At 36.3% G+C, this 13,121-nt stretch overlaps 2 protein-coding genes across 2 annotated transcripts; one reads left to right on the top strand and one right to left on the bottom strand.

Annotated features, from left to right (window-relative positions):
- Positions 1-1,640: 1,640 nt before the first annotated feature.
- Positions 1,641-6,041, top strand: LOC122033744 (polygalacturonase ADPG2-like). The gene is made up of 11 exons (XM_042592909.1): positions 1,641-1,652; positions 1,761-1,877; positions 1,981-2,115; positions 2,923-2,946; positions 3,031-3,320; positions 3,659-3,767; positions 3,883-3,996; positions 4,211-4,399; positions 4,506-4,564; positions 5,461-5,691; positions 5,960-6,041. The coding sequence occupies exons 1-11, from the start codon at positions 1,641-1,643 to the stop codon at positions 6,039-6,041; spliced, it is 1,362 nt and encodes a 453-aa protein (XP_042448843.1).
- A 4,022-nt stretch (positions 6,042-10,063) lies between these two features.
- Positions 10,064-12,649, bottom strand: LOC122033743 (polygalacturonase-2-like). The gene is made up of 9 exons (XM_042592908.1): positions 12,638-12,649; positions 12,393-12,530; positions 12,024-12,158; positions 11,701-11,847; positions 11,416-11,439; positions 11,045-11,334; positions 10,814-10,922; positions 10,425-10,538; positions 10,064-10,312 (listed from the first exon to the last, which is right to left on the bottom strand). Exons 1-9 carry the CDS (start codon positions 12,647-12,649, stop codon positions 10,064-10,066), a joined length of 1,218 nt encoding a protein of 405 aa, XP_042448842.1.
- Between the last annotated feature and the right edge of the window lie 472 nt (positions 12,650-13,121).

The following is a 13,121-nucleotide window of genomic DNA, read 5'->3' as shown; positions in this document are numbered from 1 at the left end:
CGAGCGAGTCAATATCAACGACATCACCATCGTCACCCCTGATGATAGCCCCAACATCGACGGGAGATGACTATGTGTCACTGAATTAAAGCCGATTTGTCAGTATGAGAAACTCCATAATTGGCACGAGAGATGACTATGTGTCACTGAGCGAAGGTGCTGAAGACATTACTATAAGTAATATAACATGTGGTCCTGGCCATGGAATAAGGTATATATATCAACTTAATTAGTTACTAATATATTAGAAACATATTCATCTGCCATCGGGCTAAAACAATTTTAACAAAAAAAATACTATAAAGAATCTCGGGCTAATAACAATGATTTAGGAATTTAATGTATAAAAAGTTAGAATAACCTTCGGGTGGCCCTAGGTTAAAACCCAAGTATACTTATACATGACCTTTCTACAATGGTGTTTGCACTTTAATTCATGAAATGAAATTGGCGTTAAATAGCTATTTTCATGATCAACCAACTAGAAACATATTAATGTTTAAAAAAAAAGTTTGAGCATGCTTTTTTCATGTCTTAGTCATCTACACTAATGACCAGTAGTTATCTATAATTTACTTCTTCCATATTAGTATAGGGATAGATTGACAGGGCACGAGGGTGAACGAATCGTATTTTTTCATATTAATAATTAAAAAATAATAATAAAGATGTGTTGTCACTAAATTTGTTATAAATAAATGAATATATTTATATTACTTTAATAAAATTATTAAAAAAAACATGTACATTATCTAGAATTTAATTTTTATCATTAACTACGACTTCCATTTATACAATTATAGCCCCAGCTACAATAGAGTTACAAAGGCACTTTAGAAATTCTCTAGTATTCATAGTTTAATTCCTAATAATGTGACATAGGAATTTTCCTCTGGTGCGATGAAAGATCTAGACATTGATTGCTAGGTGAGGAATTATTTGCACTATAGTGGAAGATATCCATGGGACTAGACAGGCTATATGGTACAATGGTAAAAGGTTCGATCGACTCCTTAGACAATAAGAGTTTAAAGAGTTCAAATATCATTTAAGGTACATTACACTTGGGAGTTCAAAAAAACTTATGACAATGGATCGTCCGCTAGAACTCATCTACGTTTTCTGATTTATCTGGAAAATTTTTACAGGATTGTATTGATGACTTGGAGTAATGATTAGGTGAATGTAATCGGATAGTAAGAACTAGATAAACATGGATTTAAAAAATACGATTATATAAAAATTATTTTGGTTGTATTTATGAATCTGACATAAATTTATTTAAATAATTTAATACATATAGCCTTTTATTTGTTAATGCTCAAGTCCCGTTAAAGGTGGCCATTTGATTTCAGCTTATTCTAATCTTCTATAATAAATTTAAAAATTGCAACGTAATTGTTTATTATTATATATTTGCATGAAAAAATGCATTCTTTACTTAATTCCATAAAGAACTAATTATTCCCATACTTAATTTACTTTGTTTTTTATTTTAAATTGTCTCATAGAAACAAGTAATTAGATTTGTACATAATCTAAATGCAATGATCAATATAAATCTCCAATTTTTAACTCTTTCCAAACACTGTTATTTCTATATATATAACTAACTCATAGTTGAAGAATCACAGTTGACAATGGCTAGACGAGTAAGAAAAAAAAAAAGCTAAACTATATATCTCCATTTTTATTATTTTTTCTTTAAAAAAACAAGATTTATATATTTGTTTTCCTGTATTTTGATTTTGATTCATCAGGGTCTTATCAGTCTCTTTGTGATCTTTCTTCTTGCTGCTGAGATTTTGGCTGATGAGCCAACATACAACGTCGTAAACTTTGGAGCCAAAGGAGATGGCAACACAGATGACACTCAAGTGCGATAATTAATTAAAACAGCATCCATCATGATGCATCATTATATATATATTTTTTTGATTCTTCTTAATTAAACTCTTTCTTCTTCTTCCTCTTATTCAGGCGTTTGTAAATGCATGGAGTTCGATTTGTCGCAACAGCACAGGACCCTCCACCTTACTCATTCCGGCAGGGAACACATTTTTATTGGATCGTATTGTTTTTCAAGGACCTTGCAACTATGTCGTTCACGTAAAGGTATACAACACACCACGGATCTTACTTAGGATTGCCCTAATCATAATCCAATTTTTTTTAAAAAAAATATATTATTTACTCCACTAAAATTCACTCTTCCACGTCAAAAGTTCAATTCAAAAAAAAAAAATCATTACATGTGTAGGTTTTTTACTTAGCCTACGAAAATTTTCAGCCCACCTTCAGATATTTATTAGAAGAGAAATAAACCCACTAACTAGGGCAAAAGTAGCATAGATGCAAGATAGGAAGGGAAAGCTCATTCTTTTTTTTTCTTTCATTTTGATATGATTTGAATATGAAGCTTCATTTGTCGACTAAGCACGAGTTATATAACAAAGTAGTGACCTCTCGATCTATCTCTTTCCTTTTTACTTGTAATATATTTCAGGTATCTCGATCGGATAAATTTAAAGTATTTTCATTTGTTCCTTTCAATGAATACTGCAAAATCCATTTTAAATAACTAATCAAGTTTTGAAACCAAAAAAGTTAAATTAATTCTTTCGAAATGAAATCTTTTAATGTACAAGAACCCGTCCCTTGGTAGACTAACATGCTATTCTCGTGCCAAAGGTTGATGGAAATCTTAAAAGAACAAATGAAATATGGAAAGAAAAGTTGAATAGCTGGCTTCTTTTCATTCGAATCAACGGCCTAAACATCTACGGCTCCGGCGAGCTCGATGGCCAAGGGACAAACTGGTGGTCATGCAAAGAGAAAAATGTAAAAAAAATTTATCTTTTCTAAGTTATGTATATCTCGACACTAACTGTATGTTTTTGATCGACTTAATTTGTGTTGCAGCAATGTTCAATGGAAGCTGCCAATGTAAGTTGATTGAGAGAGATTAGTAAAGAATTGAAGTGTTATCCAAGTGTGGAGATTGTTAATGAAGTAATTGTGATGATGCAGAGTCTGAGGCTGATGAGTTGCACAAATGTACAGATATCGGGGTTGAAGCTGATCAACAGCCCCATGATGCATATATCAGTGGGGAAAAGTGCCAATGTCGACATCAGAGGGATCACCATCTCCTCCCCCGGCGACAGCCCCAACACCGACGGCATCCACATCCAGCAAAGCCAACATGTCATGGTAACAGACTCCGTAATTGGCACAGGAGATGATTGTGTGTCGATGAGTGATGGTGCTGTGGATGTTTCTGTCAACAATGTAGCATGTGGTCCTGGCCATGGAATAAGGTACTTACTTAGTATCAATACTAGCTAGCTAGCTGCATGGCCTAGCCGGGAGCTCACGATGATTGCCTAACCGCCAAGGGCGGAGCCAGGTACAACCCTACCCGGGTTGTAGCCCGGATGCCCGACAGCGGTGAGAAGAGAAAAACATTAATTTTACTATAGAAAAAAGGGAAAAAAACGAAAGAGAAAGCGGAGGCTAACCCGAGCGTCAGCGTAGGTTTCGACGTCGGCGTGGCCCACAGCCTGGGTAGATCACCCGGGCTGGCTCCGCTATAGTAACCGTGATCGAGCTCACGAATTTGAAAGTAACCTTGAAGCCATTTCATGTTTGATTGTAGTATTGGGAGCTTGGGCATAGCTGGGACCGTGGCAACAGCATCAGACATCTACGTTTCCAACTGCAACTTGTCCCAAACGACCAATGGAGTCAGGATCAAAACATGGCAGGCAAGCAACAATACATTCCATTATCACTCATAAGCACAACTTATACACACTCAGAAATCGACCTTCAACATATTCGTCCCGGCTCTACCTTGCTTGACATTTTGGAACTTTGCAGGGAGGGTCTGGCTTTGCGAGGAACATATCATTTGTGAATATTAACATGAATGAAGTGCGTAACCCCATAATTATAGATCAGTACTACTGCCCTCACAGCAGCTGTGCATCAAAGGTAAAAGGGAAAACTAAGTTCACCTTGAGCGAGGTCACCTCGTGCGGCCGCGCAAGGTCACCTCGTGCAGCCGCAACACCTCGTGCGGTGTTATATTTTTTTCCGCTAATTTGATTTATTGGTTATTTTTTCTCATTCCTTTACTTTGATAATTATTTTCCACTTTAAAGGGTAATTAATTAAGTTGATCATTCACGATGCTGATTCTCTACAGACAACAGCAGTCCAAGTGAGCGATGTGAAATATCTCTCTGTGACAGGAACCTCAACGAGTAGTGTAGCAATTGCTCTGAATTGCAGCCAAACTGTGCCTTGCACCGGCATCACCATGGACAATGTTAATTTGTGGTCTGCAAATCAAGGACAGCAGGTGCAGTCTAACTGCATCGACGCCAAAGGATCCGTAAAAGATAAAGTCTCGCCTGCTGTCCCTTGCTTGACTCAATGAATTAAGCTGTTGTTTAACATATTTGTAATGTTGCAATCTACTTGAATGGAATAACAAGCAGCAATATGAACTTTTGGAAGGATTGGTGAATATTGAAGTCTACAGCCATTCTTACGTTGAGTTGCCACATATAAATGTTAAAATGATAAATTTTTATAATAAATAAAGGGCAAAAGTCTAGAGCACCCCTATATTTTGAAATCATCCATCATTTTTTTTTTATCAAAAGGGTATCACATCTCGTGGATTTTGAGAAGAATACCTACTTTATTAAAGAGTAGACGTATTTATATATAAATTAGAATTTAACTAATTAACCTATATATATTACCTAATATATTGAGATAATATAATAATAAATAGTATATACAAATATCATAACTATTATATATAATACTCCCCCTCAAGTTGGAGTGCATACTCAACTTCTTACAAAGATAATCAACCCAAACTCCACTTAAAACTTTTGTGAAGATGTTCCGAGTTATTATTCAATCTTCACATATCCTCATATCCTATATAAATCAAGTTTTGTTAAATTTTTTCATTAACGAAGTGACAATCAATTTCAATATGTTTAGTTCGCTCATGAAACACAGGATTCATTGCAATATGAAAAGTTGCTTGATTATCACACCATAATTTTGCTGCTACTAAAATTTTATACAGTGTTCAAAACTAAATTATTTAATTAAGAGGATTTAATTGATTAATTTAGATTTAATGAATAATTTAAATAGATCAATTTAGTTAGATTAATTAATTAAGTTAGTTCATATTTATAGAATTTTAATTGATCAATTATATTAGGAAAACGGTTGGATATAAATATATATAAAGTTTATTTTATATCCAAATTGGTATATATATAAATTTATATAACACATTGTATAAATTTTTAGATATAAATTTGTACTATATATATATATATATATATATATATATATATATATATATATATATATTCTATAAACCCAAAGCTTCTATCACGTTCTCGCTCGCCCTTCTTCTTGCAGAAGACTCCTCGGCGAGCCCTCCCTCGCCCATCTTCTCATGGTCGACGCCTGCGCTCTAGAAGACACCTCGACGTCACCCTTTTTCTCGTGTCTGTCGCCCTTACTCAAGAAGACTCCTCGGTGCGCCCTCCCTCGCGGTCGTCGCCCTCGCTTACAGAAGACTCCTCAGCCAGCCCTCCCTCGCCTCGACAAGGCTCTCACAGGTTGCGTCCTCGGCCAGACGGAGCTAGGGTTCCTGTCCCTCTCTAGCCACAGCCATCCTAGGGTTCCCGTCCCTCTCTTGCAACAACCTTCCTCATCTAGAAGCTCCCTACAACGAAGCTCCCGACATATCTAGGGTTCCCGATCCTCTCTGTCCTACATTACTCCTATATTAGAGAAACGGGCAAAAGGATTGAACATACAAGGAAAAAATGATACTCCATTGTCTGAATCATCAAAGTCTCTCATCAGACGCAAATTCAATGTACTTTCATTTGTTTCTTACTGGTTAATTCAGATCTAATTGCCAGAATCAGCCTCAAAACATTCAACTTGACTTGGTTTCTTCAAGCTCGCACTGGAGTCAGGATGTGAAATAAGTCGAATGCTTTTTTTATTGCCTTCATTGCATCTTTTTTCACTTTATCAATTTATATATCATTGAGTGCCAATAGCTACATTTCTGCATGAGTCCAGTTCTCTACATTTACTTATTTACATTTGGTTGTCTATTTGTAAGGAAAAACTTTATTTTACAGCCTTTAGATCAAAGTACGCAAGGAGCTTAAATCATATGTACAAAGGCATGGCCTTGTTACTGAGCGAGAGGAATCTGTCAAAGATTTTGGTGATTGAAAGTTGGATTGCTGACTTGGGGTATCAATACCTATTGGACAACAGCATCATCTTCTTTCGACTATAGTTCGGGTAGTGGGTGAGTTTTTGATGGTGGGTGTGTTTGCCACGAGTCGACAGTGGGGTACATTTGGATCTAGGTGAGTATGTGGAACAATTAGGTTAATTTAATTAGGGTTTCCTAACCCTAATTGGGATTAGATTTAGTTTATCAAATTATGATTGATACATTGATTATAGATTCTTAGTTTTGCCCCGTATCCTATATGTAGGATTCGAGCTGGATGTGATCTTTTGGACTTGTTAAAGACGGTTGACACGATCTACATATAAAGGCGGATTATCTGATGGATTAGGTTGCTTTATCTTGTCTCCACTCGTATTTTTTTCTGAGTTTGATACTTATATGCTTTATCTTTGAGAAGCTCTTTTTATTGTCTATACAGTCTCTATTTGAAATTCCTATTCTGTAGGGTGCATACATGTATGGTGTATATGATAGAAATTTGTATTAAGATTATATTGTTTATATACAGTAGGGTACACATGAGTTTGGTGTGTACTATAGGAGTTATCATGCTAATTATGCATATATTAGTGTGTACACATGTATAGATGTTGTTACGTATTATAGATATTGTTGATAGACACATGTTGGATCTCTTCATGTGTATAAGTATATGTTATTAATGAATCATGTTTTTGGATCGGTGTGTGTTGTGTGTTTATATATGTTGGGTGAGTATTATTGGAGGTATATTGTCAATTATACCTATGTTGTTATGTACACATATGTCCAGTATGTTTAGTTGGAAGAATCTTGATGATTATATTTATATTGTAAATGTACGTGTGTCTGTCGTATGTGCATGTGTATCTGGTGTGCGCTATGGAAGTATCACATCGATTATACCTATGTTATAAGCACTCACATGCCTATTTTGTGTACACATATATCTAGTGTATTATTGGTAGTATCATGATGATTATACATATCGGGTGTGTACTATAAGTGTTATTACCTACTATATATGTTGTCTGGTAGACACTTGGTGGATCTTATAATACATGTAAATATATGTGATTGATATATCATGCTTCTAGGTATCATTTCATAGAGTTCATATTCTCCTGTTGATATAGTTGGTTACTATGTAAGTAACACTAGAGTATGTCATTGTTTGTATATCCTGTCAATTACTGTTATATGTAATGACACGTGCTTAGGCTTTGTGGTACCCATGTTGCTTATGTTGTAGACGCATGCTGTATATATGTGTGATCTTGTCATGATTCATACACGGATATACTATTATATATTGTCCAGGGGTTTTGAGTAGGTCTATTGCTGATCCCTAGTGAGTTACTGATCATTATACTGTTTGTGTTAAACTGGTACGGGTATGTATGATTATCATGTCACTTATGATCATGCTCTTATTTCCCTACTGAGACTATATATCTTTAATCACTTTACACTTTTGTCCATGCACTACTATGTTCTTATTACTCGCTGAGTGCTACGCACTCACCATCCCTTGTACTGATTTTTCTTTCACTAAGTAATAGGTAGATGATGGAGGAATTTCTTGGGGGATCCTAGCTGCCAGTCCCACGTCACATCTGAGATTAGTTTTCCGCTGATATTTCATTTTGCGCTATTTGTATTTTGTGTTTGGACTTGGTATCGATTCAGAGCGGGACCACTCTGATACCAATTGTAGGATTGTTGCACTAGAGGGGGGTTAAATAGCACTCGTGGCTAATTTGTTCGTTTAAAAAGTTCAAGTAAAACGCAGCAAAATAAAGATAGAAACGAAAAGCAAACAATGCTAACATAACCACGATTTACTTGGTTCGGAGCCTATGACAACTCATACTCCAAGGCCCGCACGTGAAAGTGTTTTCGATGAGCAATTACTAATCAATCATAAATATTACAAGTACAATTTGAAACAATTACAAGTAATTAGAAAACTAAGAATACGGACGACTTTATAGGATGAAATCTTCGACAGAGTTGTCGTCGGAGCTTTTGGACATCGTAGAGACTTTATCGGAGTAGCACACAAATGCAGAAGTCATTCGAAATGTCGTTGTTTAGTCCCTGGTCGAATGTTGTTTATATAAGCTATTCCGGGCACCTGGAACCCCTCCAAGCGCGTAGACCACGTGTCCCGGTCAATCGACCGCTCCATGTAGGCTTATGGATGAGTTTTCGGGTCCGGGCACCTGGACTGAGTCCAGGCGCCTGGACCGTCTGGGCGCCTGCTACCCGCCTTGGGTGAGGCTGGTCCGAGCACCCGAACCCCTTCCGGGCACTTGAACCAGTTTTTTTAGCCTTCCTTTTTTTTCTACAAAATGAAGTTAGTCCGAGCAATAAATAATGTATATAATATAAATTTGACAACCTCTGAATGTCTTATTCTGACTTTGAGTTTCATTGAAACTCTAGGTCGAACCGATGCTTACTGTTCCCTCTTCGAGGGAACGTGTCATCACCTACTCCTCATAAGAGAGTTAAACTTTTGCCAGATCGATCCTGCACGACCATCTGGACTTTTTCTCAGCATCCAAGACTTTAGGTCTTCATGCTGAACGTCTACTCCACGACCTGTCTAGACTTCCACTTGGTCCACGACCACCAGGATTTTCACCTAGAGTTTCCGACTCTAGGATTTCGCCCAAAGCGCTCGACTCGCTAAGACTTTGCCTTGCCTAATCGCAGTTAGGATTTTCCATCACCTAGGGTCTCCTCCCCTAGGGTTTTCCACCTTCCTAGAATCCACTATGACTTTTGCCTAAGCACACTTAAGACTTTCCTACAAGCTCATTCAACCTTGGTAGACAACAAGTAACTTTAACTTTTGACCCTTTGCCATAATTAAAACTTAGATTCGATCGTCTGATACTCCCTGCACCAACACCTCGAGGCAAGTACTCTTGAAAATTTATTTTCAACATTTGAACTTCACGAGTATCGCTGTATAGATTCTCAGGAAATAGAAAAATCAAACAAAATTGCTCTAAAAGCTAAGAAAGACGAATTAGATGCCAACACTTCCCTCGATGATTATGAAACAACATATAAATAGTAAGAAAATTTAAGAAATTTTTTAGAAGTAATAAGTTTAATCACGTGTAGGCAAAGAAAAGAAGAGTAAGGAAGATAAGATGCTATAACTATAATGAAGAGGGGCACATCAAGGAAAACGGCCTAAAGATGAAAAAGAAGGACAAGAAGAAAGGACCAAGTACAACAAAGCACAAAACCCTAATGGCTACTTGGGACGAGTCATCATCAAAATTTGATTTAGAGGAGTATGCTAGACTTGCATCGATGGCAAGTCACCAGGAGGAGAGCATAGACAAAGGGGGAGACTCGTCAGAAGAAAGCTACGACGAGAAGGAAGAAACAAGCTTCAGAGCAAATCTGGTAATTGAGTGAGGTATGCTTACTATCTCCTGACCAATTATATTCAGGTATTAAATCCATGAGTATATCATTATATAAACTTAAATCTAAAAATAATAATATGAAAAAGAAAATATTAGAATTGAAAATAATTTTATCAAATACATGCCCTTAGAAATGTACGATTAATTAAAGGATCAAAATGACAATAATTTTATTATTTCATCTTATTTAATTTGTCCAATCGATTTTATTTTCAAAACATGCTGAAGATTAAAACTGATCACAATTCTCCAAGCTTGAGTGCAGGTTAGACCAGGCACCATCCATGGTCAAGCAAGAAACAGCTAGCTAGCTAGCAAGGTTTCTCTGGGTCAGGCAAGAAACAGCAGGCGTGACTTGATTCATCGCATATCCATCGGCACTGATGCAGTGAGACCGCACCTCTTCTCCTTCATTTGAATTCCACAGATTCACCCTGTCCATGACGATGCCACTGCACGGCACACTTTGGCTGCAATTCAGAGCGATTGCTACTTCTCTCGTTGAGCTTCCTGTCACTCCAATGTATTTCACATCCCTCACTTCTACTGCTGATGCCTGAAGTAGAGCATTAATTAGCTAGCATCAATCGTGAATGATCATAATTAATTATTATTGGAGTAATTTGTAATTTAGTTTTCTATTTCTTGTTCTATTCCTACGTACGTACTTGGGCATCGCATTCGCTGTGAGGACAATAGTACTGATCTATAATAATGGGATAGCGCACGTCATTCATGGTGATATCCACAAACGATATGTTACTCGCAAAGCCAGAACCTCCCTGCAAAATTTAATAATAATAATAATAATAATAATAATAATAATAATAATAATATCTTGAACCAAGGAAAAAACTTAAATCTATTATTTAAAATTTTACCTTACATTTTACAAGAAATTATTTCAACCAATTTGTTTGATCTCAATGTCACATCATAATAATTTTAACCATTTTAAATTATATACAAGGTCCTTTTAATTAATACTAACTAATTATAAATTAGCTAAGAGGATCTTTTAAATTTATTTTTATTTTAATAATAAGACATATCTTGCCTGCCATGTCTTGATCCTGACTCCATTGGTTGTTTTGGTCAAGGTGCAGTTGGAGACATGGATGTTGGCTGCTGTTGCCTGGGACCCTTTTTTGCCCAAGCTCCCAATGCTACAATTATTAAATAAGCATGAAATTAATTAATGGCTTAATCAAGGTTAATTGCTTTGAAACTACTTACTTAATGGCCATTAACTATACTAATTCGTAAGTAATTAAGTATATATATATACCTTATTCCATGGCCAGGGCCACATTTTACATTACGTATAGTAATGTCCTCAGCACCTTCGCTCAGTGACACACAGTCATCTCCCGTCCCAATTATGGAGTTTCTGATGCTCACAAATTGGCTTTGCTGGACGTGGATGCCGTCAGTGTTGGGGCTCTCGTCGGGGGCGACGATGGTGATGTCTCTGATATCGACTCGCTTGCTCTTCCCGACCGATATGTGCATCATCACGCTGTTGATCGACCTCAGCCCCCAAATCTGTGCATCAGTGCAACTCAACATATGTAGACTCTGCAAGCAATATTATACTTCATTAACAATGTCCACACTTTGTGACTTAAATTTTTCACCAATGTGTTTCAATAGACTTACATTGGGCCCATCTTCTGGACATTGCTGCAATATAAATCAAGTCGATCAAAATAATATAGTTAGTGTCGAGGAATAATAATTAATTGCGACGTAGATAGATAAATTAAATAAATAAAGGACGGTCCAATGTATGAAACTTTCACTTGTGGAGATCCGGAGAAGAATTGGATCTTGTATATACAACTTATATGCATTTTACAAAAACCTGTTTCCACAAAGATGTTTTCATGACTCGAATCATCTCTAAATAGATAAATAGATAGATAGATGGATATAAAGTTTTACGTTTTTCTCTTTGCATGACCACCACTCTGTCCCTTGGCCGTCGAGCTCACCGGAGCCGGAGATTGTTATGCCGTTGATTCGACTGAAAAGCAGCCAGCTGAAAACTTCTTGCCATATTTCGTTTATCCGTTTAAGGTTTCCATCAATCTTTGGAACAGGAATAACATATCATCAGTCTTCCTCAAACATATATGGTATTGAGATATGTATGTAAGGCGGGACGGAGCGGCGGGGTGGGGTGGGGGATTATAAGAAGTATACGAGGTATAGGAATTCCCGACTCTATTCCGTATGTATGTATGTTTGTATGTATATATGTATACCGTTACGGAAATGAAGTTGTTGCAAGGTCCTTCGAAATCGATGTAAGACAACAAAAATGTCTTCCCTGCCGGAATCAGCAAGGTGGAGGGTGTCGTGCTCTTGTGACATGCTGCATTCCATGCATTTACAAACGCCTGAAACAGCAGTAGTAGTTAAGGATTTAATTAAGATAGAAATAAAATACACTAATTCATCATATCATGGATGTTTTTTTTTTCATAGAGGTGATCGAATCCGTCCATGGAAGTTTTTCACCAGTCAGGTAAGTTTGAAAAATAACATGGATCGATTCTGATAGATGGTTCAGCATCATGAGTGCTTGGAACACCATGGAAGTATGAGATGCCCTGTTTTAATTAATTACTTACTAGAGTGTCATTGGTGTTGCCATCTCCTTTGGCTCCAAAGTCTAAGACGTTGTATATTGACGCATCAGCCAAAACCTCAGTAGCAGCAGAGGAAGAAGCAAGAAGAAGGAGAACAAAGAGACTGATGACGATAACACTCTGAATCAAAATCAAACAAACACGAAGAAAAATATTTTTACTTGTCCAGCCATTGTTTTCAAGAAAAGAATAATAAACAATTAACGAGGATAATTTAGCTTTCTTACTTGTCCAGCCATTGTTTTATCACTGTGATTCTTGGACAAGCTATGAGTGTTGTATATAGATAGAATATTGTTTGGAAAGAATTAAAAATTCGAGATTTTTCGGATATCTTTTCATTTTGATTTGGTACATACCTGATTCGTTGCAATCTTCATGGAAATAAGTAGAATGCAATTTTTTAATGCAAATTTATAATAATAAACAAATATGTTGCAATTAATAAATATTCGGTAGAAAATTAGCATAAGAAATCAAATCCTACTTTAATGGGACTTAGCATAAACAAAGAAAAGCCTATATATGTATTAAATTATTTAAATAAATTTATGTCAGATTCGAAAATAAATAGAACCAAAATAATTTTTATATAATTGTATATTTTTTTAATCCAGTTCTTACTATCCCATTGATTCGGTAGGTGATCGATCTTACCTTCGCACATGCTATTAGGCTAAATCGAGAAATGTAGATAGTCCTAGCAGATAA

The sequence above is a fragment of the Zingiber officinale genome, chromosome 11B (assembly GCF_018446385.1).
Source record: "Zingiber officinale cultivar Zhangliang chromosome 11B, Zo_v1.1, whole genome shotgun sequence".
In the NCBI taxonomy this organism is placed as follows: Eukaryota; Viridiplantae; Streptophyta; class Magnoliopsida; order Zingiberales; family Zingiberaceae; genus Zingiber; species Zingiber officinale.
The sequence above is the reverse complement of the archived record's forward strand: the minus strand, read 5'-3'. Positions and strand labels throughout refer to the sequence as shown.